The 25,728-nt window shown below is 43.7% G+C and overlaps 1 protein-coding gene across 7 annotated transcripts in view; it reads right to left on the bottom strand.

The window, feature by feature from the left end:
- The window catches only part of mrtfba (myocardin related transcription factor Ba), a 268,477-nt gene that overhangs the window by 20,377 nt on the left and 222,372 nt on the right, over positions 1-25,728 (bottom strand). For all 7 annotated transcript variants that reach the window (XM_038819577.1, XM_038819581.1, XM_038819579.1 and 4 more), the window contains 5 exons: positions 22,670-22,725; positions 19,809-19,884; positions 19,511-19,672; positions 13,700-13,884; positions 622-753 (listed from right to left, as the gene is read on the bottom strand). In XM_038819577.1, coding sequence (XP_038675505.1) covers positions 622-753; positions 13,700-13,884; positions 19,511-19,672; positions 19,809-19,884; positions 22,670-22,725 — 611 coding nt within the window. The remainder of the gene's footprint in view (positions 1-621; positions 754-13,699; positions 13,885-19,510; positions 19,673-19,808; positions 19,885-22,669; positions 22,726-25,728) is intronic.

The raw sequence follows: 25,728 nt of genomic DNA, 5'->3' as shown, positions 1-25,728 counted from the left end.
TTGAAAACACATACCAGAACTGTACAACAATTGAGCGGGAAGTGAAGTCTGCACAATTCTGTCATGCGTTTTCAATTCTGTGTCCCTAGAATCACACTGTAGGAATGAGATCACTCCTTGTGTCAGGAGTTTACCCTTCTATAGCTGCTTGTGGCTATGGTGTCATACCCATTACTAATCCTCAAAGTGCAGTCGGTTGCTAACAGCGCCGACAATCTCTAGCCCACAAACTCGAGAGAGACTGCTTCCAAGAAATGGTATTGTATCTATTTTCCAATGTGTCAGACTAACTGAAAATGCTACTTGTTATGCTGTCGACTGTACCATCACTCCCTTTCCTTGTGATTGAAAATAATTCACTGGGCAGAAAGGAAAAAATAAACCCAGCTACAGAACATTAGGTGATAAATGTCACACTCTGCACTGCAACTGCATTCACATAGCCCCTTTGTTGCAGTACTTCACAGTGACGTTAACACTGAGCCACACAAGGAGATGATGTGTACTTGGTGCAAATGGAAGGTCTGTAATCAGTTTGCCTCAACAGTCCACCACAAGTTGAACTTGTACTATTCTAGTGGAGAAAGTACAAGTATTTGAGTGAGCCACAAAGGAACTTACCTTAATGAGGGTTGGAGTAGGTTTCGCTGAGCCACCTGTACTGGTGGACAGTGTGCAACTTACTGAACGTATACCTTGCTGATCAGGTAAAGGGGCAGGTTTGAGAAAGTCTGGCATTGGCTGTGGGTGGTACTAGAAACAAAAGGAAAAACCAGAGGTCAGATTCAGAAATTTGAGACAGAAAGAAGGAAATCTGCATTATCCAAGAACCACCATAAGACCAAAATATACAGGAGCAGAATTCGGCCATTCAGCCCCATCAAATCTGCTCTGTCATTAGATCATGGCTGATATGTTTCTTATCTCCATTCCCCTGCCTTCTTCCCGGAGCCCCGAATTCTCTTATTAATCAAGAACCTAACCTGCTCTGTCTTAAAGACACTCGGTGTTTTGGCCTCGTTCTGTGGCAAAGAGTTCCACAGATTCACAGTTTTGGGGCCCAAAACTGATCACAATATTCCAAATGGCATCTGACCAGAGCCTCATACAGCCTCAGAAGTACATCCCTGGTCTTGTACTTTTGCCCTCTCGAAACGATTGCTAACATTGCATTTGCCTTCCTAACTGCCAACTGAATATGCATGCTAATCTTAAGAGAATCTTGAACAAGGACTCCCAAGTCCCTTTGTGCTTCAGATTCCTGAAGCCTTTTCCCATTTAGAAAATAGTCTATGCCTTATTTTCCTACCAAAGTGCATAACCACACACTTTTGCACATTGTATTCCATCTGTCACTTCTTTGCACACTCTCCCAGCCTGTCCCTGTGAACCCAACACTGACCCGAGGCGTACGAGGCTGACTCTCTTGAAGCTCTGGCATCCCACTGGTGGCTTCCACTGTGAATACTGATGCAAAGCACCAATTCAGTTCCTGTACCATATCTTTATTCCCCATTACTACTGCTGCCGCCTCATTTTCCAGTGGTCCAATGTCCATTCTTGTTTAGCTCTAACCTTTCATAGGTCGAACAAAATTTTTGCAATCTTCTTTAATCTAACCAGTGAGCTTACACTCATATTTCATCTTATCCCCCCTTATTACTTTTTTAGTTGTCCTCTGCTCGCTTTTAAAGGCTTTCCAATCCTAGCCACATTGTACACTTTTTTGTTTTCTTTTATGCTGTCCTTGACTTCCCTTTTCAGACATGGTTGCCTCGTCCACCCCTTACCATGGTTCATCCTCCTTGGGATGAATTTCTGCTGTGCCGCCCAAATAACCCCCAAACCCTCCCATCATTGCTGTTCCACTGTATTCCCTGCTAGGGCTCCCCTTCCAATCAACTCTGCCCAGCTCCTCCCTCATATCTTTGTAGTTATCTTTATTCAATTGTAGCACCGTTACATCTGAATCCAGCTTCTCCCTCTGAAACTGCAGGGCGAATTCTATCATAACGTGGTCACTGCCCTCTAAGGGCTCACGTTCAGTTCCCGAATCAGGTGTGCCTCATTACACATCACCAAATCTGGAATTGCCTGTTCCCTAGTGGGCTCTACCACAAGCTGCTCCAAAAAAAAAATCATCTTTTAGACATTCTTGGTATCCGCTACCAACGTGATTTTACCAGTCCACCTGCACATTGAAGGCCCCCAGGATTATTGTAATACTGCCTTTCTTGTATCTCCTGATTTATATCCTGCCCACATCCTGGCTACTGCTGTACATAACTCCCACCAGGGTCTATTTTTCCTTTACGATTCCTCAGCTCTATCCACACAGATTCTACACTTTACGACCCTATGTTGCTTCTTGCTATCACATTTATTTAACTTCTTCCTCATAAGGCAACCTCACTCTCTCTGCGCATCTGCCTGTCCTTTAGTTAGAACATATATCCTTGGACATTTAGATCCCAGCCCTGATCTCCTTGTAGCCACAACACTGTACCGGACAATTTCAGTGTGCACTACAAGCTCATTTACCTTGTTTTGTATACTGTGCACATTTAGGTTTGGCACAGTGGGCTAAACAGTTGGCTTGTAAAGCAGAACAAAAATTGAACGCGGGTTCGATTCCCGTACCAGCCTCCCAGAACAGGCGCCGGAATGCGGCGACTCGGGGCTTTTCTCAGTAACTTCATTTGAATCCTACTTGTGACAATAAGCGATTTTCATTTCACATTTAGGTACAACAGCCTCGGTCCTGCGTTGACTGCCTCCCTTATTTGTTGTGCCCCAAGTTAGATTCCTGCTGCTTTCCATACTCCTTGTTCTATTACTTGTTCTGGAAACTTTATTTTTTTTAAAGTTTAAAGTACCCAATTATTTTTTTTCCAATTAAGGGGCAATTTAGTGTGGCCAATCCACCTAACCTGCACATCTTTGGGTTGTGGGGGTGAGACCCACGCAGACACGGGGAGAATGTGCAAACCCCACACGGACAGTGACCCAGAGCCGGGGTTCGAACCCGGGTCCTCAGCGCCGCAGTCCCTGGGCTAACCGCTGCGCCACATGCTACCCTCTGGAAGCTTTCTTAACCTCACCCAAGTCCTCTCCCCCTTAACTTGTTTAAAATCCTCATCATTGACCTGCACTCCTACCTTCTCCTTTAACTCTGATTTTCTAATTTTCCACCCCCCGCCCCACCTCCCCTCCCCCACTACTGGTGCCAATGTTCCATGAATTTAAACCCAATTCTCCCTCTGAACCGCGCAACTGCGAGCCAATAAAAATTACTCCAGCACTCCAAAATTAAGTTAGAGTAATTTTTCATTTTAACTACAATAAAACTAAAATAAAATCGCCCTCAACATACACAGATTCAGCAGCTTGTCCAATGAAGATTATTTTTATGTATGCAGATTTGCACCTTTAAAATGTATTTTCTGAAGTTTAAGTTGACACCACTACAAAGCTCCACAATACTCCTGGTTACCTCATTGGTTTCTTTTCAAAACTAACCTATTATTTTTAAATCAGCATATTCTGTCGTACCTCCCATGGAGCAAACTTTAAAGGTTTTTGAAAGAGAATGATCAGAGGCAATTTTGAGCTTTGATTAAAACTTTCTGACGATAAATCTCAAAATAATTCTCATTTCTGCAGCCTATTTGTCAAATTAACCTTTCACCCGAGCAAAATTGCTCTACAAACAAAACACGTTGTAACACATTACACTTCGTTTTCAATTAAAAACAATTTTAAATAAGGCTGGACGTTCTCCTGTCACAGCATCAGCGTTCCCCCAGACTGAAGCCCCATTTGTAAAAAGTTCTGTTTTGGAACATATCAGGTAGCAATCCTTTGCATCTTATCTCAAGTTGGATGGTTGGAAGTGGGGCAGTTAAGTTGATCAACAATTCGTGAATTTAATCCATCAAATAAATCCCATTCAATTCAGAAAATTATTCAGCAGCAAAAAGTATTCCAGAACCAAGTCATGGAACACTCAGAATGGATGAGCAACTGTGTACCAAGCTAACAGCTCCCAGTTCCCTCATTTATATCAAGGAGGACTGGAAAGCCACAAACGAATGTTTTGCCAGCAACAATGACCAATATTTGCTTTTTTTACTTGTTTGGAAGCCACCTCTCTCTCTCTTCCAGTGTGTCCTAGCCTCTTCAAGCTACCCACTGCTCGGAAATGACAGGCGAGGCAAGCAGCTAAGCCAGCACTGCTCCAAGTGAATCAGTAGGAGATGCATGCAAGTTGTCCATTGAAAATTCAGCTTCTTGCTTTCCTTTGTGGGACTATCCAAGATCAGGAACAAGAAGGATTCAACCTGCATCCCGCTGCTTTGTGAAACTGCATGCTGGTATTCCTGTGGACTGAACAGTTACTGCCCATGCGTGGAATATACAATTTAATTTATGCCTGGTCGCAGGATATCAGACTTGAATATTCCCCATGATGTTTAGAACATAAGAACTCGGAGCAGGAGTAGGCCATCTGGCCCCTTGAGCCTGCTCCACCATTCAATGAGATCATGGCTGATCTTTTGTGGACTCAGCTCCACTTTCCGGCCCGAACACCATAACCCTTACTCCCTTTATTCTTCAAAAAACTATCCATCTTTATCTTAAAAACATTTAATGAAGGAGCCTCAACTTCTTCACTGGGCAAGGAATTCCATAGATTCACAACCCTTTGGGTGAAGAAGTTCCTCCTAAACTCAGTCCTAAATCTACTTCCCCTTATTTTGAGGCTATGCCCCATAGTTCTGCTTTCACCCCCCAGTGGAAACAACCTGCCCGCATCTATCTTATCTATTCCCTTCATAATTTTATATGTTTCTATAAGATCCCCCCTCATCCTTCTAAATTCCAATGAGTACAGTCCCAGTCTACTCAAACTCTCCTCGTAATCCAACCCCCTCAGCTCTGGGATTAACCTAGTGAATCTCCCCTGCACACCCTCCAGAGCCAGTACATCCTTTCTCTGATAAGTAGACCAAAATTGAACACAATACGCCAGGTGTGGCCTCACTAACACCTTATACAATTGCAGCATAACCTCCCTAGTCTTAAACACCATCCCTCTAGCAATGAAGGACAAAATTCCATTTGCCGCCTTAATCACCTGTTGCACCTGTATACCAACTTTTTGCAACTCATGCACGAGCACACCCAGGTCTCTCTGCACAGCAGCATGTTTTAATATTTTATCATTTAAATAATAATCCCGTTTGCTGTTATTCCTACCAAAATCGATAACCTCACATTTGTCAACATTGTATTCCATCTGCCAGACCCTATCCCATTCACTTAACCTATCCAAATCCCTCTGCCGACTTCCAGTATCCTCTGCACTTTTTGCTTTACCACTCATCTTAGTGTCGTCTGCAAACTTAAGACACATTACACATGATCCCCAACTCCAAATCATCTATGTAAATTGTGAACAATTGTGGGCCCAACACTGATCCCTGAGGGACACCACTAGCTACTGATTGCCAACTAGAGAAACACCCATTAATCCCCACTCTTTGCTTTCTATTAATTAACCAATCCTCTATCCATGCTACTAATTTACCTTTAATGCCATGCATCTTTATCTTATGCAGCAACCTTTTGTGTGGCACCTTGTCAAAGGCTTTCTGGAAATCCAGATATACCACATCCATTGCCTCCCCGTTATCTACCGCTCTGGTAATGTCCTCAAAAAATCCCACTAAATTAGTTAGGCATGACCAGGCCTTTATGAACCCATGCTGCGTCTGCCCAATGGGACAATTTCCATCCAGATGCCTCGCTATTTCTTCCTTGATGATAGATTCCAGCATCTTCCCTACTACCGAAGTTAAGCTCACTGGCCTATAATTACCCGCTTTCTGCCTATCTCCTTTTTGAAACAGTGGTGTCACGTTTGCTCATTTCCAATCCGCCAGGACCACCCCAGAGTCTAGTGAATTTTGGTAAATTAGCACTAGTGCATTTGCAATTTCCTTAGCCATCTCTTTTAGCACTCTGGGATGCATTCCATCAGGGCCAGGAGACTTGTCTACCTTTAGCCCCATGTTTAATGACATTAGAAACATGTTTTCCAACCTTGTTAACATATAATTGTGCCGATCTATGCAATTTATCATGGCACTTTTACCATTTTAAACCTCAGACGAAACTTTGTACTTTGGCAGCGTAGGTATATTAGCCTTCCAGCTGAGCATCTATTACTTTGGAAGTAGCAGATTTACTATGGAGGGAATAAAACTAGCTCATATAAAAAGACAAAAAGTGCAGATCTCTAGCGCTGCTGCTGCCGCCAATTGTGCCTACCATTCCTTGAAAAAAAGACTTAAAATCATTATGGAATCAGGCGCCTCCATCACCACAGATCTGGCAACTGGAAAGACTGAATTCAAACAGTAATACAAAACAGATGACAGGACATGTGGCAAAGAACCACTTCTAAGACCTTAAGCGCTCCTTTAATCAAAGTTATGATTCAGAAACCTGTGGCTTTACATAACTGGCCACTAAATCTCCGACCAGCTCTTAATTACATGCAGAATCTAATGTGTTTTTTATTTCCCAGCAGCTCTGGGAATTTTCCATTGTTCAAAGCACAGTTTTCAATGATCATTGTATCTCATTGCATCAATTAGGCAATTTAAAGAAAAGTATTCTGCGATGGAAAACTTTTCATAAGTTACAAAACATCTTCCACTGGGAACAATTCCTCACTGTGTTAATAAATGCTGGAGCTCCGAATTTGGCTTGTCGACAGTATAGGGCAGGTTTTAGTACACTGGAAGGAGAACTAGATTAAGAATTTTTGGTCTCATGCATATTACCAAGTTAGGGGTCCCTCTGCAATTCTGTACAACCACCTCCAATCCATTATAGCACAAACTTGCAATAAAACGCATTAAGTAGATGACCCACAGGATGCTCATACACTGCATTAATAAGAAAGCAAATCGTATCACAATAAATCCAAGTGATCCAGTATGCAGCTCGTCTACGTTATGGTTTCTTTTATCAGGGGGAGGGGGGCTATATTTGACAGGGGTCTCTGGACACAGGTCACGCTGTGGATTACTCTGCCCACTAGTTGGAAATAACGTGCACAAACATAAGGGTACAGGCACAATTGCTCAAAAATTGGATTAAAGTGAAAGCATTAGTCCCATTTCTTGTTTTGTAATCCTTCTGAAAGAGCACAGTAAGAAGTCTTACAACACCAGGTTAAAGTCCAACAGGTTTGTTTCAAACACGAGCTTTCGGAGCACGGCTCCTTCTTCAGGTGAAGGAGCCGTGCTCCGAAAGCTCGTGTTTGAAACAAACCTGTTGGACTTTAACCTGGTGTTGTAAGACTTCTTACTGTGCTCACCCTAGTCCAACGCCGGCATCTCCACATCATGGCTTCTGAAAGAGCAGTGACTTGTAAGCTTCAAAGGCCCATGGAATACACAGGTCTTGTTCCGGAAATGAAAGCTTATGGGAACCTTATTTCTTATATCGTTTATAAACCTTTGTAGACAATGACGTGGATTTTGTCAATGACTGGAAACTGTCAGTTCTTGCTGTCAGTAATCTGTAAACCTAACAGCAATCTTTGGTGTTTGCAGGTGTACAGTTAAATGTGGAAATTTGGGACCCTCTGCAGAATGCATTGGTGCAGTCTGTACAAACAACAGAGATCAGTGACTTGGGATGGAATTTTCCCTTATATTGGACAGTGTGTCAGGTGAGGCGGGAAAAGCACTCTGTAGCCCTCTGCCCACACTGTGCCTTTTCCCGCCATTTTTTTTGACATGTCAAACACAATCCTGGAGGCGGGTCCCGTGACTTCATGTTGGTGGGAACTTCGGGCCCTGGCAGATGAGGCGGTCTGATCCGGTCACAATAACTCATCAACAACCTCTGATCCTGAAAATTTAATTTTGGAAGTCCGGAGCATTGTTGTCTCCGTTCCTAAATTTCGGAGACTTGCAGATTAATGAAAATTATTTTCTGTTAATTATATTTGAACTTTCACTTTCATTTTATGTGCATTCCCTGATATTTATTTTGATCTCTGTAACAAACCAAAGATGACTAGTGCTTTTTACTTCCCAATTTGAGGGTGTTTGAGGGTGTGTGAATTCTTTGCTCAGGCTGGCTGATGGCTTCATTTCCCAGGATGCCAGAGATCTCCTTTAGCTGGCATCAGTATTAAAACACCAGGTGAGGAAGGAGCTGCACTCCGAAAGCTAGTGATTCCAAATAAACCTGTTGGACTTTAACCTGGTGTTGTAAGACCTCTTACTGTGCCCACCCAGTCCAACACTGGCATCGCCAAATCATCAGAATTAAACTGATATCATACAATCCCTACAGTGCCGAAGGAGGCTATTTGGCCCATCGAGTCAGCATTACCCTCTGAAAGGTAGTGGCTGGTTTAGCACAGTGGGCAAAGACAGCTGGCTTGTAACGCAGAACAAGACCAACAGCACAGGTTCAATTCCCGTTTCAGCCTCCCCAAACAGGTGCCGAAATGTGGCGACTAGGGGCTTTTCACAGTAACTTCATTGAAGCCTACTTACGACAATAAGTGATTATTATTATTATTATTATTATTAAGACCACCCTGCCTAAACCCACTCCCCTGCCCTATCGCTGTAACCCCACCTAACCTCCACATCTTTAGACTGTGGGAAGAAACTGGAGCACCCGGAGGAAACCTATGCAGACACAGAGAGAATGTGCAAACTCCACACAGAAAGAAACCCAAGGCCGGAATTGAACCCGGGTTGAGGCAGCAGTGCTAACCATAACCAATTTATTCTGCTGTTTGGCTGTGGTTCTGCTCCAGCCTCCACTGAGCTTATTAATGTGTTTCAGCCCCCTCCTATCAAGTCGCGTGTTTAGCTTCCTCCGAGTCTGGTAAATTTTTTACAAATTCTTTCACAGGATGTGGGTGCTGCTGGCCAGCATTTCTTGCCCATCCATAATTGCCCTCGAGAAGGTGATGCTGCCTTCTTGAACCGCTGCAGTCCATGTGGTGTAGGCACATCCACAGTGCCGAGGTGGGGGGAGTTTCAGGATTTTGCTGTTTAAGAAGGGAGGGAGGCAGGAAACTGGAAATTATAGGCCAGTTAGCCTGACTTCAGTCATTGGTGAGATTTTAGAGTCCATTGTTAAAAACGAGATTATGGAGTACTTGGAAGTGCATGATAAAATAGGACCGAGTCAGCAAGGCTTCGTCAAGGGGAGGTCATGTCTGACAAATCTGTTAGAGTTCTTTGAGGTTGTAACAAGGAAGTTAGACAAAGGAGAACCAGCGGATAAGAGCCCATGGTGTTAAGACTAAGGAACTGGCATGAATAGAGGATTGGCTGACTGGCAGAAGGCAGAGAGTGGGGATAAAGGAGTCTTTTTCAGGATGGCAGCCCGTGGTGTGCCCCAGGGCTCGGTGCTGGCACCACAACTTTTCACTATATACATTAATGATCTGGAAGAAGGAACTGAAGGCACTGTTGCTAAATTTGCAGATGATACAAAGATGTGCAGAAGGGGTGTGTGTGCTGCAGAAGGATTTGGACAAGCTAGGAGAGTGGGCAAAGAAGTGGCAGATGGAATACAATGTGGAGGTTATGCACTTTGTAGGAAGAATTGAGGCATAGACTATTTTATGGGAAAAGGCTTAAGAAATCAGAAGCACAAAGGGACTTAGGAGTCCTAGTTCGTTTCTCAAGGTTAACGTGCAGGTTCTGTCGGCAGTTAGGAAGGAAAATGCAATGTTAACATTCATGTCCAGTAAGAAGTCTTACAACACCAGGTTAAAGTCCAACACGTTTGTTTCAAACACTAGCTTTCGGAGCACTGCTCCTTCCTCAGGAACCCGAGGGCTAGAATACTGTACTTCTGAGGCTGTATAAGGCTCTGGTCAGACCCCATTTGGAGTATTGTGAGCAGTTTTGGGCCCCGCATCTAATGAAGGATGTTCTGGCCTTGGAAAGGGCCTAGAGGAGGTTCACAAGAATGATCCCTGGAATGAAGAGCTTGTGATATGAGCAGCGGTTGAGGACTCTGGGTCTGTACTCATTGGAGTTGAGGATGAGGGGGATCTTATTGCTACTCACAAGATACTGATAGACCTAGATACAGTGGGCATGGAGAGGATGTTTCCACTTGTAAAAAAAACTAGAACTCGGAGGCCACAGCCACAGGGACAATGCTTTAAAACAGAGATGAGAGGGATTTCTTCAGCTAGAGGGTGGTGAATCTGTGGAACTCTTTGCCACAGAAGGCTGTGGAGGCCAAATCATTGAGTGTCTTGAAGACAGAGATAGATAGGTTCTTGATTAATAGGAGGATAAGGGGTTATGGGGAGAAGGCAGGAGAATGGGGATGAGAAACATATCAGCCAGATTAAATGGCAGAGCAGACTCAATGGGCGAAATGGCCTAATTCTGTTCCCAAAGATACTGGGTCAGTGCAATTTCTAAAGTCTTAAAGTAATTCCTGCCTCTCGTGCAAATGGATCAGGCTCAGTACTGACCTTTCACAGTTTTAAACTTCTACCAGGATTGATTTGAATCACACCTCCCTCTCAGCGTTTCTGCTCTCGAATGATCAGGTCAGCAGAGATTTCAGAACAGTTAGAAAGATCTGACCACTTTCAGCGTAAAGAGCAAATGTAGGGGCTGATAATAATTGACTAACAAGGTGGGCACGCGTAAGTAAACACAGCTGTTTAAGTCCAAGGTAGAATGGAGCACTTCAGATGCTATAATAGGCAACTCTCAAATTGACGTGAATGTAAGTGAATAATGGTTATTGCTTTTTGGCTGATACAAGCAACTGTCCTTTTTAAAAACTCCATGTTTCAAGTGGTAAAGATTGTACTTTGAAACTTTGTACGGGGCAACATTCCAAAAGGTTTAGCGTTTGCTGTTGGCACAACGGGATACCGTTAAGTGACAGAACATTTTATGATAGGTCTCCATAGGAAAGGCTGAAATGCATACTTGGAACCTTGCAGGACGCTGGGTGGGGGAAAGAAGTTTAAATGGGCATTGCCAACAAAAACTGGAACGACTTGAAAAAATAGACAACGGGTAAAAGAATAATTAAATTCGTTTTGGCCATATTCTGAAAACTAATGAAGACCAACTGCTGTTTCAAAAATAAGAATAATGTGAACGATGTAAGAAAACAAGACGTGGCAATTTAGGTTTGATGATGGGCAAACTGCTCAAAATCTTGTTGCCTATAGGGAATGAAGAAATTGTGCAGTCAGAAGTATGAAATCTTCATGCCACCTTCCACAGGCACAACCTAGGCACGAGACCTCTTGGCCAAGGCACTAACTATCAATCATTATCAGTAGCAACTTCAATGACTTTGATCTGCCTCTCTCAATTGAAATGAAATGAAATGAAAATCGCTTATTGTCAAGAGTAGGCTTCAATGAAGTTACTGTGAAAAGCCCCTAGTCGCCACATTCCAGCGCCTGTTCGGGGAGGCTGGTACAGGAATTGAACCGTGCTGCTGGCCTGCCTTAAAAGCCAGCGATTTAGCCCAGTGTTCTAAACCAGCCCCTAGCCCCAGCTTCTTTTCTTCAGCGGTGAACATGTTGATCCAGCGGCTGATGGGCCTTCGTCGGTGCTGAGGTGCAGAGAGCAGATGGACAAGATGTGAGATGTGCTGGGTTGTCCTAGCTTGCAAGCAATTAACTGCACATTGTCCACACAAGCATCAGCTAACATCCCAACAGAATGCAATTCAACCTGCATTCACAATAAAGCCCCTCCATCAAAATTAACTGACTGATAAATTAACCTTCTGCAGTTCACAAAGAGAGCGGCTAATTCACACTTTTCATATTGGTGATGGTGACACCCGCCAACTCCGGTCTTGTGCAGCCCAAGGTACGACATACAAGGAATTACAAAAACAGACTTCAGCTTCCATCAGTTTTACGAAGCTCAACGTAATCTTTTGATTGCGCTATTGCCATTTCCATCTCTCACCGACTAACCCTTTGTTTCTTTCCTTGTCTCATTAACATCTCCTGGTGCCTTGTAATAGTGCCCCTTTGTCATTTAATCTCTCAAGAATTCCACCCTTTCCCTTTTGCTCTTTCACTGCACCCTTCCTTTAAACTTGCTTAAAACATCTCTGAATTTTCCAGTTGTAGTGAAATGCCGTCCACCCGAAACATTAATTCTTTCTCCTTTCACAGATGCACTCTGACTGGCAGAGTAATTAATAGTATTTTTGGAAGGGGTTCCCTAGATTGCTGGGATACACGCTGCTGGAGCGACTGCTGCTTCCGGATGTGGAGGGGGAGGGAAGAATTGGGGATATATTATAAGTGGCTGGGGGAGCAAGGAGGCGAGCGGGTGAAGATCAAGGAGAAATGGGAAGCGGAGTTGGGAATGGAGATCAATTGGGGAGTGTGGAGTGAGGCACTGCGAGGGGTAAACGGGACCTCCTCTTGTGCAAGGATGAGCCTGATACAATTTAAGGTGGTGCACAGGGTGCATATGACTCAGGCGAGAATGAGTGGGTTCTTTCAGGGGGTAGCAGAAGAGTGAGAGGGGTGTCGGCAGGGGCCAGCGAATCATGCGCACATGTTTTGGGTTTGTGAAAAACTGGGAAGATTATGGGCAGGAGTGTTTGCAGTCTTGGCCAGGATAGTGGAAGAGGGAGTGGACCCGGACCCTTTGGTGGCGATATTTGGGGTTTCAGGGAAGCCGGAGCTCATGGAGAGGTGGAAGGCCGATGTCTTGGCCTTCGCCTGTTGCACGGTGACGAATTTTGCTGGAGTGGCGGTCAGCATCGCCACCGGGGGTAGCAGCATGGTTGGGTGACCTGTATGACTTCCTGCGGTTAGAGAAGATAAAGTATGAGTTAAGGGGCTCAGCAGGGGAGTTTGAGAAAAGGTGGGGGATGTTTGTGACCGTGTTTGAGGAGCTGTTCGTCGCAGGGGGGTGGGTGATGGGGGGGGGGGGGATCTGTACAAACTGTATAGTTGATTGTTGGGAAGAATGTTTCCCGGGGTGTTTATTTGCTGTAACCTACTTTGATGCAAGTTTGAATAAAAAGCGTTTTTTAAAAAATAGTATTTTCGGATTTTATGTCAGTATCCCAGCATCTGCAAACATTTGCTTTCATTTTTGATCACTGAGGCCAGAAGCTGATTTATCAGGAATTTCTTTCATTCAGTCTTAGCAAATCTCATTTCAACAATCTCAGTTCAACATTTCAAACATTTACAGGCTGATTTAGCACAGTGGGCTAAAGAGCTGGCTTTTAAAGCAGACCCAGACAGGCCACCAGCGTCGGTTCAATTCCCGTAGCAGCCTCCCTGAACAGGGCCGGAACGTGGCGACTAGGGGCTTTTCACAGCTACTTCATTTGAAGCCTACTTGTGACAATAAGCAATTGTTATTTTTCATCTCAAATATTTTACTTTTCTGTGACAGTTAAGACCCAGATATTCAGTGTGGATTAGCAAGGGCCATAGCACAATGCAAGATCAGCTTCTCCAGAGAGAATGGCCCTTCTATTTAAACAACAGCTGTTTAAAAGTAAGATCCAAAATAGAGGTAACAATTTCCTATTGATTCTCTTGTCATCTTTATGTTCAGATTGCTAACTTACCTCCTCAGTTCCCAACTAGGAGCCAGTTCATTCTCACAGCACTCACCTGAATAATAGCATTTGGTACAGGTGACGATGAGGAGGAGGATGACTCAGACACTTTGATTTCCCCTGGAGAAGGAGCTGAGCTTTGTGACTCTTGGCTCCCGGGCTGCTCTGGAGACAAGGCATCACTGCTGTCATCATCAAATGAGAATGTGTCTAAGGTCTTGGGGTAATGGACTTGGCCAACTGCAAAAAGAAGTTCAGATCAGTACAACATGTTTCTTGAAATGGATCGGAGAAACCAGGAAATGCTTGTCATTTTATTAGCAGCATGAACTTTTAAAGGAAAACATTCCAGTGCAGAGCACTAAGATAATTTTGTTTACCCACAACTATCTCAAAGCTCAAGCATTGTTTCAAAAGTTTATCAGTTTTGTTTGATTTCTGTTATCTTTCTTTTCATCTAATTGCATCAGTGGAGCAAAATTTCTCCCTAAACACTATCCAACTGGCTAATAAATGGTGCATGTTTCATACATTTTCTATAAATAAAATGAAGAGTGCCAAGGGAGCAGATACCAAATGAACAGATTTAGGATGGATTAGCGATTTCAGCCAGAGCAACAATTAACTTCCACAAAATGTTTGGTGTTTCTTGTATATTTCATTGTATGTAGGTGCCGGACATTAATTAGGGATTCACTTGTGGTCCTGTAAATTGGAACAAACGGAGTGTGTTGGGTTCAGAGACGCATGTCTGTAATACGTACCTCTGTAAATAAATGCTCAAACATGTGTAAAGATTGATTTCAATTCTATCCTTATCTTTATTCTTAATAGGATGTGGGTGTCATTGGCAAAGTCAGCATTTGCTGCCTATCCTTAATTATCCTTGATCTGAGTGGTTTGCTAGGCTATTTCAGTGGGCAATTAAGAGTCAACCACATTCCTGTAGCCCTCGAGTCACATGTAGGCCTGGCTGCTGCTACTATCTTCCGCTGAGGCTATTCTCTCTCTCTTCCCCCCCCCCCCTCCAAACCCCCAAAACAGTATACCTGTTTTAGAGGGGAAAGCCTCAGGAGGCTCCTGCCTTACCTGCCTGCCTCTCCTGGCGGTCACCCATCTAACTGTCTGAACCCGTGATGTGACCACCTCCCTGAAGCTAGTGTCTATCACACTCTCAGCCCCCTGTATGCTCCACAATGTGTCCAGCTACTGCTCCAACTGAACTACGCAGTCTGCAAGGAGATGCAACTGGTCACACTTCCCACAGACATAGTCATCAGGGATGCTAGAAAGCTCCCTGATCTCCTACATCTGACAGGAGGAGCATATCACTGCTCTAACTTCCATCGCATAATGTGGGGAAATGTGAAGTTCCCCAGCCTCTACACTTTTTGGTTACAAGAATAAAAAAGCAGAATTTTTTTTTTTTTTTTTTTATAAAGGTATGGAATTTGGAAATGTTGATGTTCAGACAGATTGGTGTGTGCTCGTACAAGGAATGCAGAAAGTTAACATGCAGGCACAGCAACAATTAGGAAGGCAAATGGTATGTTGGCCTTTATTGCAAAGGAATGAAGTACAGGGATAAGGTCTTTCTACAATGGTGAGGCTTCAACTGGAATACTAATGTTTTTGTCTCCACATTTAAGAAAGGATATACTTGAACTGTAGGTGATCCAGCGAAGGTTCACTAAATTGGTCCCTGGGATGAGGGGGCTGATCTATTATGTCCTGGGACAGGGTCCCAGCCATCAACCGAGGTGAGATTAATTTATTCATAATTATATACTGTTCTGGGTGAGCAACAAATGACAAGAAGTAACAGCCCCTCTCTGCTTTTAGGTTATTTCTGGCGAGACGTTTTGGCTTTATAATTAGTAACATGACTGTAGGAAAGTTTTTCCAGCAGCATGTCAGCAGAGTTGTTTTTATTTATATATATCGCAGCTGACCCACATTGATTGCTGTCGCAAACCCTGCAAGTTCCACATTGAAAACAAACCCCATCCAATTACACAGCACAGCTGGTCAGCAGTCCTGGTGTTCTTCACAGACAATGGGTAAATGCAGCCAGTTATTTGGGGTCCAGTTGACATAATAAAACCCTCTCAGTACTCAGAATGGCCATGTTGATCCTCAGCTCAGTCTAACTATCAAAATGAAAAGCCACATTCTTTTCTTTTAAATAATCTTTATTAGTATCACAAGTAAACTTACAGTAACACTGCAATGAAGTTACTGTGAAAGTCCCCGAGTCGGGTACACAGAGGGAGAATTTAGAATATCCAAATTACCTAACAGCACGTCTTTCGGGACTTGTGGGAGGAAAAAGGAGCACCGAGGAAACCCACGCAGACACGGGGAGAACATTCAGACTCCGCACAGTGACCCAAGCCGGGAATCGAACCTGGGACAGGAAGCAACAGTGCTAACCACTGTGCTACCGTACCGCCCAAGCAAATGGCATTTTTTTTGGCCGAAGGGGTGTTATCCTCCACTGAGTCTGTACGCCATCTACCAGTGTTGTCTCCAGTGTTGAAGTGACCCAGAGGTATACAGGAGGTTCGAGGATTTGATCTGCGTGGAGGTCGTTGATCTCAGTTGGTACAGCAGCAAATCCTATAATTAGCCTCAACAGCATATCTGCTGAAAAAAAAATGAATGATTGTCCTACTCTTGATTACAATCCTATGATTTCTTCCAAAAAATATTTGTACACATGAGTGTCTAACGAGGACAGGATGGAGTTTAGCCTTACAGTTTTCGCAGATGGCTAGCAGTTCTGTAAAGGCCCACATGTGCATCGGAGACAGAATGTATCTGTCAGTATCCACTGAAGCATGCCACCACATGAACAGATTTTCAGGAATGAGAGAAAGGATAAGAAAATAGTATTTAAAACTAGCGTGAAGTATTTCAACTGCAAAACATTGAAGGTAAATGATAATTCCGTTACTGCTAGCTAATCTCACCTCATAGCTGACTTCAAAAACATGGGTTTTTAAAATCAGGTCCCTTCCCCATTACAACCTTCATTTCCAACCACGCAGATCAGTATCACAGAATTCTACATCATAGTCTTTGCAACACACGAGGTGGGAGTAGCACACATATGCCAGTGCTACTGTACTTGATCTGACCCAAACCCAGTTCTTTGTTCTTTTCTGAACCATTTTCATTGCTAATTTTCAGACTCATTCAGACTCTTTTAAAACTTGTAGCCCTCTGCCCCAATAATCACTCATTTACAGCATGCCTTGTTTTAAAAACCCTCACGTGCAAAAAAAAAGTCTTCTTACAAACTCCTACATTTTGGACATTTTTTCATGTTAAAGGTGTTAGTGATATCAATTTGCATTTACCTATAATAATCCTCAATCTCTGAAAGAAAGAACTATTCTTATTGATAAGCACGATAACTGCCTCCTTATCAAAGTAAAACTACCATATCCCAGTGTATTTCTTCTTCTTTCTTGAATCATAGAATTTACAGTGCAGAAGGTGGCCATTCGGCCCATCGGGTCTGCACCAGCTCCTGGAAATATCACCCCACTTAAGCCCACCCTATCCCCGTAACCCAACCCAACCTTTTTGGACACTAAGGGCAATTTATCATGGCCAATTCACCTGACCTGCACGTCTTTGTACTGTGGGAGGAAACCGGAGCACTCGGAGGAAACCCACACAGAATGTACAGACGCCACACAAACAGTGACCCAAGCCGGGAATCGAACCTGGGAACCTGGAGCTGTGAAGCAACGGTGCTAACCACTGTGTTACCATGCCACCCTGTGTGTGACATTTTATACCCTCTGGCCTTGGCTTAATTTCTATTTGCAAAGGCTTTTGGAAAATTGTGGCTATTGGAGCACGCGTGGCTATTGGAGCACGCACCTTAGCAGAAGAGGAGGTCAATCAGCCCTTCGAGTCTGCTCTGCCATTCAATAAGATTGTGGTTGAACTGGCTGTGGAGTCAACTTCACTTTCCCATCTTCCCCCTATTATCCTCGACTCCGTCGTATTCTCTAGGTGTTTGGGGAGAATTAGCTCTGACGGTATTGAATTAAAGGTGTTTAGAACTGGGTAAAATAGTGAAACCGTGCAGAGTCATTGTTTTGGATGTATACATCTTGATGATTTTACTGTTTATTTCAATGTTTAACAACATTTATTTTATTTGAAACCATTACTGAATATTTGGGACTTCGCTGTCTGGATTTCAAACCTTTCACATTATATCAAATTGCAAAATGCAGTTGAGGGCAGTTGTTTCAAGTTTCCACTCTGGAATTTCACAATCCAAACTAATCCATATCTTTCTCAAGAACCCCACAACCCGAAGAGTCATTTCCCTCTGTGAAAAGAGGTAAATACTTACCGAACATTCTACTCATTCCTTCATTCACAGGAACAAGACAGACTTTTAAAAATCTCTCCCTTTTTGAATGACAATTATTTGTTTTGCCCCATCCACCGAGGAGCATCAATATTGCAAACCACTCTAAAGTAAATCTCAGGGTGGCAGGGTGGCCTAGTGGTTAGCACAGCTGCCTCACGGCGCTGAGGTCCCATGTTCGAATCCCGGCCCTGGATCACTGTCCGTGTGGAGTTTCCACATTCTCCCCGTGTCTGTGTGGGTTTCGCCCCCACAACCTAAAAATGTGCAGAGTAGGTGGATTGGCCAGGCTAAATTGCCTCTTAATTGGAAAAAATAATTGGTTAATCTAAATGTAAAAAAAAAACCGAAATCTCATCCTTGGTATCTTTGTCACTATTTGGTGGTCTTTAATTTATGCGCACTACAGTGGATACATTATTTATTAATTCAACAAATTCAACAAAGGCCTCACGGTAGCATGGTGGTTAGCATCAATGCTTCACAGCTCCAGGGTCCCAGGTTCGATTCCCGGCTGGGTCACTGTCTGTGTGGAGTCTGCACGTCCTCCCCGTGTGTGCGTGGGTTTCCTCCGGGTGCTCCGGTTTCCTCCCACAGTCCAAAGATGTGCGGGTTAGGTGGATTGGCCATGCTAAATTGCCCGTAGTGTAAGGTTAATGGGGGGATTGTTGGGTTACGGGTATACGGGTTACGAGGGCTGAACGGCCTGTTCTGTGCTGTACTGTTCTAAGTTCTAACCTCCATTCGAGAGCCATGGTCCAACAAGAATATTTCTTTCTATACTGTAACCTTTTCCTTAATTAATAAACCACTCTTTTTTTTGTTAATTCCCTTGCTCCTAAAAACTATGTCTGGGAAAGTGTCATCTCCTGTCTTGCCTGGGGATGGGGACGGGGGGGACCAGGTGACCCCAGGTCAGTGATTGGGGTTGATGGGGTGAGACGGGATGGTTTGACCAAGACCTCCTTGTGAGACCCAGAGGAACGCTCCTGCCCCACTAATAAACTGGGCATCTCTGACCCAGCATCTGGCTCACCTCCCCCCCCCCCCCCCCCCCCCCCCCCTCTCCCTCGGTACCTCTTCTGTTCTCTCAGGATGTAGAAGATCCCATGGCACCATTCTGAAGAAGAGCGGGGGAGTTTCTTTTCAGTGCCCTCACCAATATTCATCCCTCACCTAAAACCACTAGAATGGATGATCTGATATCACATTGCTGTCTGTGAGCTTGCTTTGCGGAAATTGACCGTATTTCCTACCCCGCAACTATGGCTACACTCTAAAAAGCACTTAATTGGCAACAAAGCACGTTCTGAAAGGTATTATATATACTCAAGTCTTTCTTCTCGTTCTCTTTCATTACTTATTTTTAACCCTTATCCCCCATAACATCTACTATTTGCTCTTATTCCTCTCTCACATGATTCTCAGCAAGCCAAAGCTAATCAAACAGTGGAATGAATTGTTACTTGCCTTTAATTGCTTCCTTTAAACTGGAATCTACAGGAAGAATGTTCTTTTCCACAAGTTCCATCGGACCTGGTCTCTGAGCGATCTTTTCATTTAGATCGTCTGCCAGCCTGGCTCTTTTCAGCTTCATCTGAGTGGCCTGCAGCGAAGGTTCTGCCAAGGTCTCTGCAGATTTCATGCCAATATTTTATGGGAAGAAATTTGCAACACAAAACAATGTTGTTTCTAGAAATGCTTCATGGATTATGTAATTGTAAACTTGGTAAAAATGTTTTCCTATAAAGTTCAGATATTTTCTTACCCTCTAATATGTGCATTCTGACCAGTTCAGACCTCTCCGGCCTACTTCGTATCTTGTGTTTCAGGTAGTCCTCAGTCTGAAAGAATACAAGTTTGAAAGTTCTATTTAAAGCTCTGGTTAGTTACTGAGATTTTGCCAGTAATAATAGGGAAAGCACAGTTATGTTTCTGTAACAATAGGGAGAGGACACCTCGAACATGCTCACTGCATTAAATAAAAGCAAAACGCTGCGGATGCTGTAAAACAGAAATAAAAACTGGAAACCGTGGAAATACACAGCATATCTGGCAGCATCTGTGGAGAGAGAAACAGTTAATGCTTCGTGTCCAATATGTTTCTTCTTCAGAACTCCTCTGCTCACTCCCTTCCTCTGCTAATGTTATTCAGAATCTGTTCAAGAAATAGTGGGCTGCATTCTCCGTTTGGGAGACTATGTTTACCCGCTGGACGTGAATTAAGTGAGAAGAATTACAGCTGCAACGCTTACCTTGAAGCTCCATTTCTGGAAGGAGAGCAGCTCTGACCTGTGTCTGGTTCCAACAGTTCCATTAGCTGCAAGCCATTCATAACTTTCTAGTAGTGGTCTGTGATTGACAGCTTTTACAAACCATTTGCAGCTTTGATTCATTAATTTTCCTTCACGGTTCAGTGAAAGCTCAATGTTTAAAGACATTGACCACATCAAAGTAAGGTAAGTACAGTGCAATCACACACTTGTGTGATTGGAATGCACTCAGTGCTTAGAATGCACTTACCTCGCTTTGATGTGGAGGTCTCCCTACTGGGGGTTAGTTTAGCACAGTGGGCTAAACAGCTGGCTTGTAATGCTGAACAAGACAGCAGCGTGGGTTCAATTCCTATACCGGCCTTCCCGAACAGGCGCCAGAATGTGGTGACTAGGGGATTTTTACAGTAACTTCATTGAACTTTCACTTGTGACAACAAGTGATTATTATTATTAATGGGGTCTCTAGATGATTCTCCCTATTATAGGAGTCCCACTGGGGGGAGGGGGGTCTCCCCCTACTACAGGGGTCCCTGGGGAGGGGGTGTAGGCCTCCCTGTACACAGGTCCCTGGGAAGGAGGGGGCAGTGCATTGTGTGTGTGTGGGGGGGGGGGGGGGGGTGGCCCTCTGATGGTCTGTATAAGTGTGGTCCTGGCATGGCGTGGTGGACTTCACGGTGGGGTATGGGGGTTTTACCCCCTGATCCACCACGCCAGGATCACGCTGGTAGAGCACACAAATGTTCACGGAACACCATACGGGCACCCCAGGTCGGAGAGTCCCGTCTGGTGTATTTGCAGAAAAGTCAGATGAATGTCTGATATTCTTCCCATTGGAATTAGAGCTGATTGAATATTGTCTTTCCAATGAGATATTTGAAGATTCAGGTCATAAGGCAAACAATCTCCAAAGATCACCAACTCTTGACAGAGCTATAATATTCTTCCTGCCTGACTGTCACACACACCTGCAATGGGAATCAGAGACATTTACAGCAGGGAAGGAGACCATTTGACCCATTAGTCCTAGCCTGACGACAAGTACCTATCTAGCCTAATCCCACTTTTCAGATGTCGTAGGTTACCACACTTCAAATGCATGTATATCTAAGTATTTTTTAAAAATGTTTTCAGGACACCTGCCTCTATAACCTTTTCAGGCATAGGTACATAGGAGCAGAAGGCGGCCATTCAGCCCATCGAGCCTGCTCCACCATTCAATCATCATCCAATTCCAATGTATTTTTTCCCACACTATCCCCAGGATGACGATTTTTTGATTGATCTGTGTGTTCTTAAATGAAGACCTATTCCTGTCCTGCAGAATTTTTCCAATAATTTTCCTTCGCCAAGAGTAGGCGGCGTGGCTTGCAATTATTCAGACCACCCCCTTTCTCCCTCATAAAACAACGCTACAACACTACAGCTTTGACAAAGAGTCATCGGACTCGAAACGTTAGCTCTTTTCTCTCCCTACAGATGCTGCCAGACTTTCTGAGATTTTCCAGCATTTTCCCTTTCGCTAGTTATCCTTCAGTCCTTTAGCCCTACACCTGTAGCCAGAGTGGATTGAAAAACAATGCTCAGAGACTCCACTATTTCTTCCCTTACTTCCTTCCACAGAAGTACATAAATTTACCAGGGCCTGGGGACTTATCCACTTACGGAAATGTTAAACCTCTTAATACTTCCTCTTTCACTGTGCTCACTTTAACTAATCTTTTATAATCTTTCTCCTTCCCTGATTGCAATGACTGCATCATCCCTCTCTTTTACAAAAACAAATGCTAGGAGTGGGATTTTCCAGCCGGAAACTTTGGGTCGAAGTATTTATTAACAACCATTCCAATGTGCTCTGCATCTTATCCTTTGGTCCCTGATAGGTTTTACTCTTTCTTGTTTTCTCCTCTTCTATGTAATTATAAAATATGATTTGTGGTTTCCTTGATTTTACTTGCCAATATTTTTTCATGCCTTCCCAATGTTTTCCTGATTTCATTTTTTATTTCACCCGTATCTATTTTATATTTTTTTCAGTATTGAGCCCTTGGTGTCCATTATAAATAAACTTTCCTTATTTTCTTTATCCTCTGGGCTTTAGTTCCATCATTTTACTTTAAGGGAATATAAGGGAGAGAGAGAGAGAAAGAAAGAAAGAGCCACAATGGATATTTTATCAAGTTTGCCCAGATATTTTAAAGTGCAGTGGCTCTTTCTGGTTTTTGCAATATTTTCCGTTACTATCATCATTGGCCAGCTGTAGATTCTGTACTTCAAGACATTTTTTTCATGAACTGAACGCAGGTGTTGCCTGGTTACATTTGTCTATTATGGGGAGCGTGACAGGGATTCTTACCCTTGCTCGTTCCAAACTCTTCCTCTGTTCATGGAATGCAGCTGGGCTCTTCAATGCTGTGAACAGGAGACAGACAGGAATTTAAACCACCAGGAAACATCTAGCAGAGGAAATGTGGTAATACTTTCATAACTCAAGGCAGTCAAGGCTTCTGATAAATGGCATGTAATGAGACACTGAAAATACACCACGTTGGAGCTACTAATCTGAATCATCAATTGTACCAAATAGATGAAGGAACCAGCGATATACAGGGGATGTTAATCATTGAAATATTTAACAAAACCAAGTTCATTGTTCTGCAACTAAGATGTATTAACTATGGCAATCAACTTATTGATTATTAGAAAACAAACTACCGTGACATTTCGGAATTTGGAAGAAGATTTGTGTTAATAATGGTGAAAGCAATTAAATTAGACAGTTAAAAGAAACGAGCAACATTTCCAATCCATGCTTTTGTTACCTCTAGACTTGACTATTCCAACTGTCTTGGTTTGCCTTCAACATTTTGCTCTCCATAAGTCCAAGGTCATTCTGGTTGCCCATGTGTTAACTAATTCAAAGTCCTATTCCCTATCAGCCCTATGCTCGGTGAATGACATTGGCACTTGGTCATGCTAACCCTAACCCTAATTTGATTTCAGAATTCTTATCCTGATTTTCAAGTCCCTTCGTGGCCTCGCCCCTCCTTATCTATAATCTCCTCCAGCCCCACAACCCCCTGTGATATCTGTGCTCATTAATTCCGCCTCTTCAGCATCCTTGATTCTAATCACTCCACAACAGGTGGCCGCACCTTCAGCTGTCTTGGCTCTAAGATCTAGAAGTCCCCTTGTAACAAAACCCTACCACACCTTCTTCCTGTAAAATGCTTCAGAAAACCTACCTCTCTGACCATGCTTTTGGCCATGTGCCCTCACATGCCTTTATGCGACTTGGTGTTGAACCTTGCTTTATAATGCTTCTATGAAGTAGCAATGCCCATTTCATTATATTAAAGATGCTAATTTGTTATTGTTTAAATGTACGTGACTACATTCCTAAAGCACTTTGGGATTATAAAGGGTGCGACATAAAGTTTATGAAAGGCACTATATAAATGCAGTCCTTCTTTATTCTCAGTGATCCTCAGTGATCAGTCATCAATGATCAGACTGGATTGTGATGTTCCCAGTCAATAAACTGACTGACACAAAAGAATAAACTTTCAAAACATGGTATTTCCTACTGGTGTGAAGTTTGGTGCCAGAAGCACAAATTCATAACATTATTGCAATAAGTATGTAGATTTACATGTGGATAATGACGACAGCAGTGTGGTCATTTTCACGGAAAGGGCAAAAAACTGCAGGCAATAAAATGGCAAGATCAATTTGTAAACAATCATTTTTTTCTTTTGTTATCAGTTCCACAATCTCCCCCCCCTCTCCCCTCCCTCCCACCACTTGCTTTAAATTACTCCCCAGCTACTTCTCTCATTTCTCAATTGACGGGGCTCCTGCTCTCAATCTCTGGCTCTGGTGTTTGAGGCAGACAGACGGGACAATCAAGAACTACCTAAGGTGACTCGTCTTCTGCTTTGCTCCTATTACCCATAGTCAAGATTGAGATCAATAGATTGCCACACCTCAAAAACATCAAGGGATATGAGGATAGTGCAGGAAAATGGTGTTGAAATTGAGGATCAGCCACGATGTAATTGAATGGCAGAGCAAGTTCAAAGGGCTGAATAGCCTCCTGCTCCTATCTCTTGCATTCTTATTCAATCACAACAGCAGCGACTTATTGGAAAAGATTTGGGAAGAAATTCCAGAGCCGAGGGTCTTGGCAGTTGAAGGCACTGCCACAAGTGTGGAGCAATAAAAACTGGTGATGCTGAAGGGGCCAGGATTAGAGGAGCGCAAGTATCTTGGAAGGTCGTGGGGCTGGAGATTAGAGGTAGGGAGGAACAAGGCATGGAGAGATTAGAGAACAAGGTGGAGTACCTTAAAATTGAGGCATTGCTTGAACATGAGCCAATTCAAGTCAGCACAGAGGTAATGTGTGAATGGGACGTCCTGCAAGTAGGACATAGGCAGCAGAATTTTGCATGACCTCAAGTTGGAGGGAGGGTAGAACATGGGAAGCTGGCCAGGTGTGTGTTTGATGTTTTCATGATCAGAAAGACCGCTCGCGCAAATCCCATTTTTGCCCTCTCACGTGAATCTGGGGCCATGATGAGATTTGCGCCCATGGCTAATGGACCTGGAAAATCGCGCTGTACATGTATTAAATTTGTTCACACTGTTAGGATCCTCTGGGCGAGAATCCAACTGTTTTCAATTTGTAAAACTGTGAGAAAATGTCTCTGCACCACAGGGGTTATAACACTGACCAACAGGTATCTTTTATGTTAAAACAAACTTGAAATCAATCACAGAATTAACCATATTAGCAACAAGAAAATAGCTTTACAAGATAACAGTTACAACAGTTCTTAAGTAAAAGAAGAAACATTAACTTAATTCCTAAAAGGGATCCACAAATGGAACCTCACCAGCCTGACGGAGGAAGTTAAAAAGGACCTGCAAAGATGGAACACACTCCCGCTCTCCCTCGCGGGGAGAGTCATGATGATCAAAATGAACGTACTGCCCAGGTTCCTCTTCCTGTTTAGATCCATTCCGATCTACATCCCCAAGGCCTTTTTCAAAGCGCTGGACAAACTTATCATGGCGTTCGTATGGGGGGGGGGGGGGGGGGGGGGGGGGGGGGGAATGCTAGGATCCCAAAGAAGGTCCTACAAAAAACAAAATCCAGGGGGGGGCTAGCCCTCCCGAATCTACAATTCTACCACTGGGCGGCAACAGCCGAGCGAGTAAGGGGATGGATCCAGGAGCCAGAAGCCGAGTGGGTGCGTGCGGAGGAGGCCTCCTGCATGGGGACCTCCCTCCGGGCCCTCGCCACTGCAGCACTCCCATCCCCACCCAAAAAACACTCCAGCAGCCCAGTGGTGACAGCCACCCTCCAATCCTGGAACCAACTGCGGCAGCAATTTGGCCTGACCAAAATGTCGG

The sequence above is a fragment of the Scyliorhinus canicula genome, chromosome 15, assembly GCF_902713615.1.
Source record: "Scyliorhinus canicula chromosome 15, sScyCan1.1, whole genome shotgun sequence".
Classification (NCBI taxonomy): Eukaryota; Metazoa; Chordata; class Chondrichthyes; order Carcharhiniformes; family Scyliorhinidae; genus Scyliorhinus; species Scyliorhinus canicula.
This window is presented reverse-complemented; position numbering and strand designations above follow the sequence as displayed.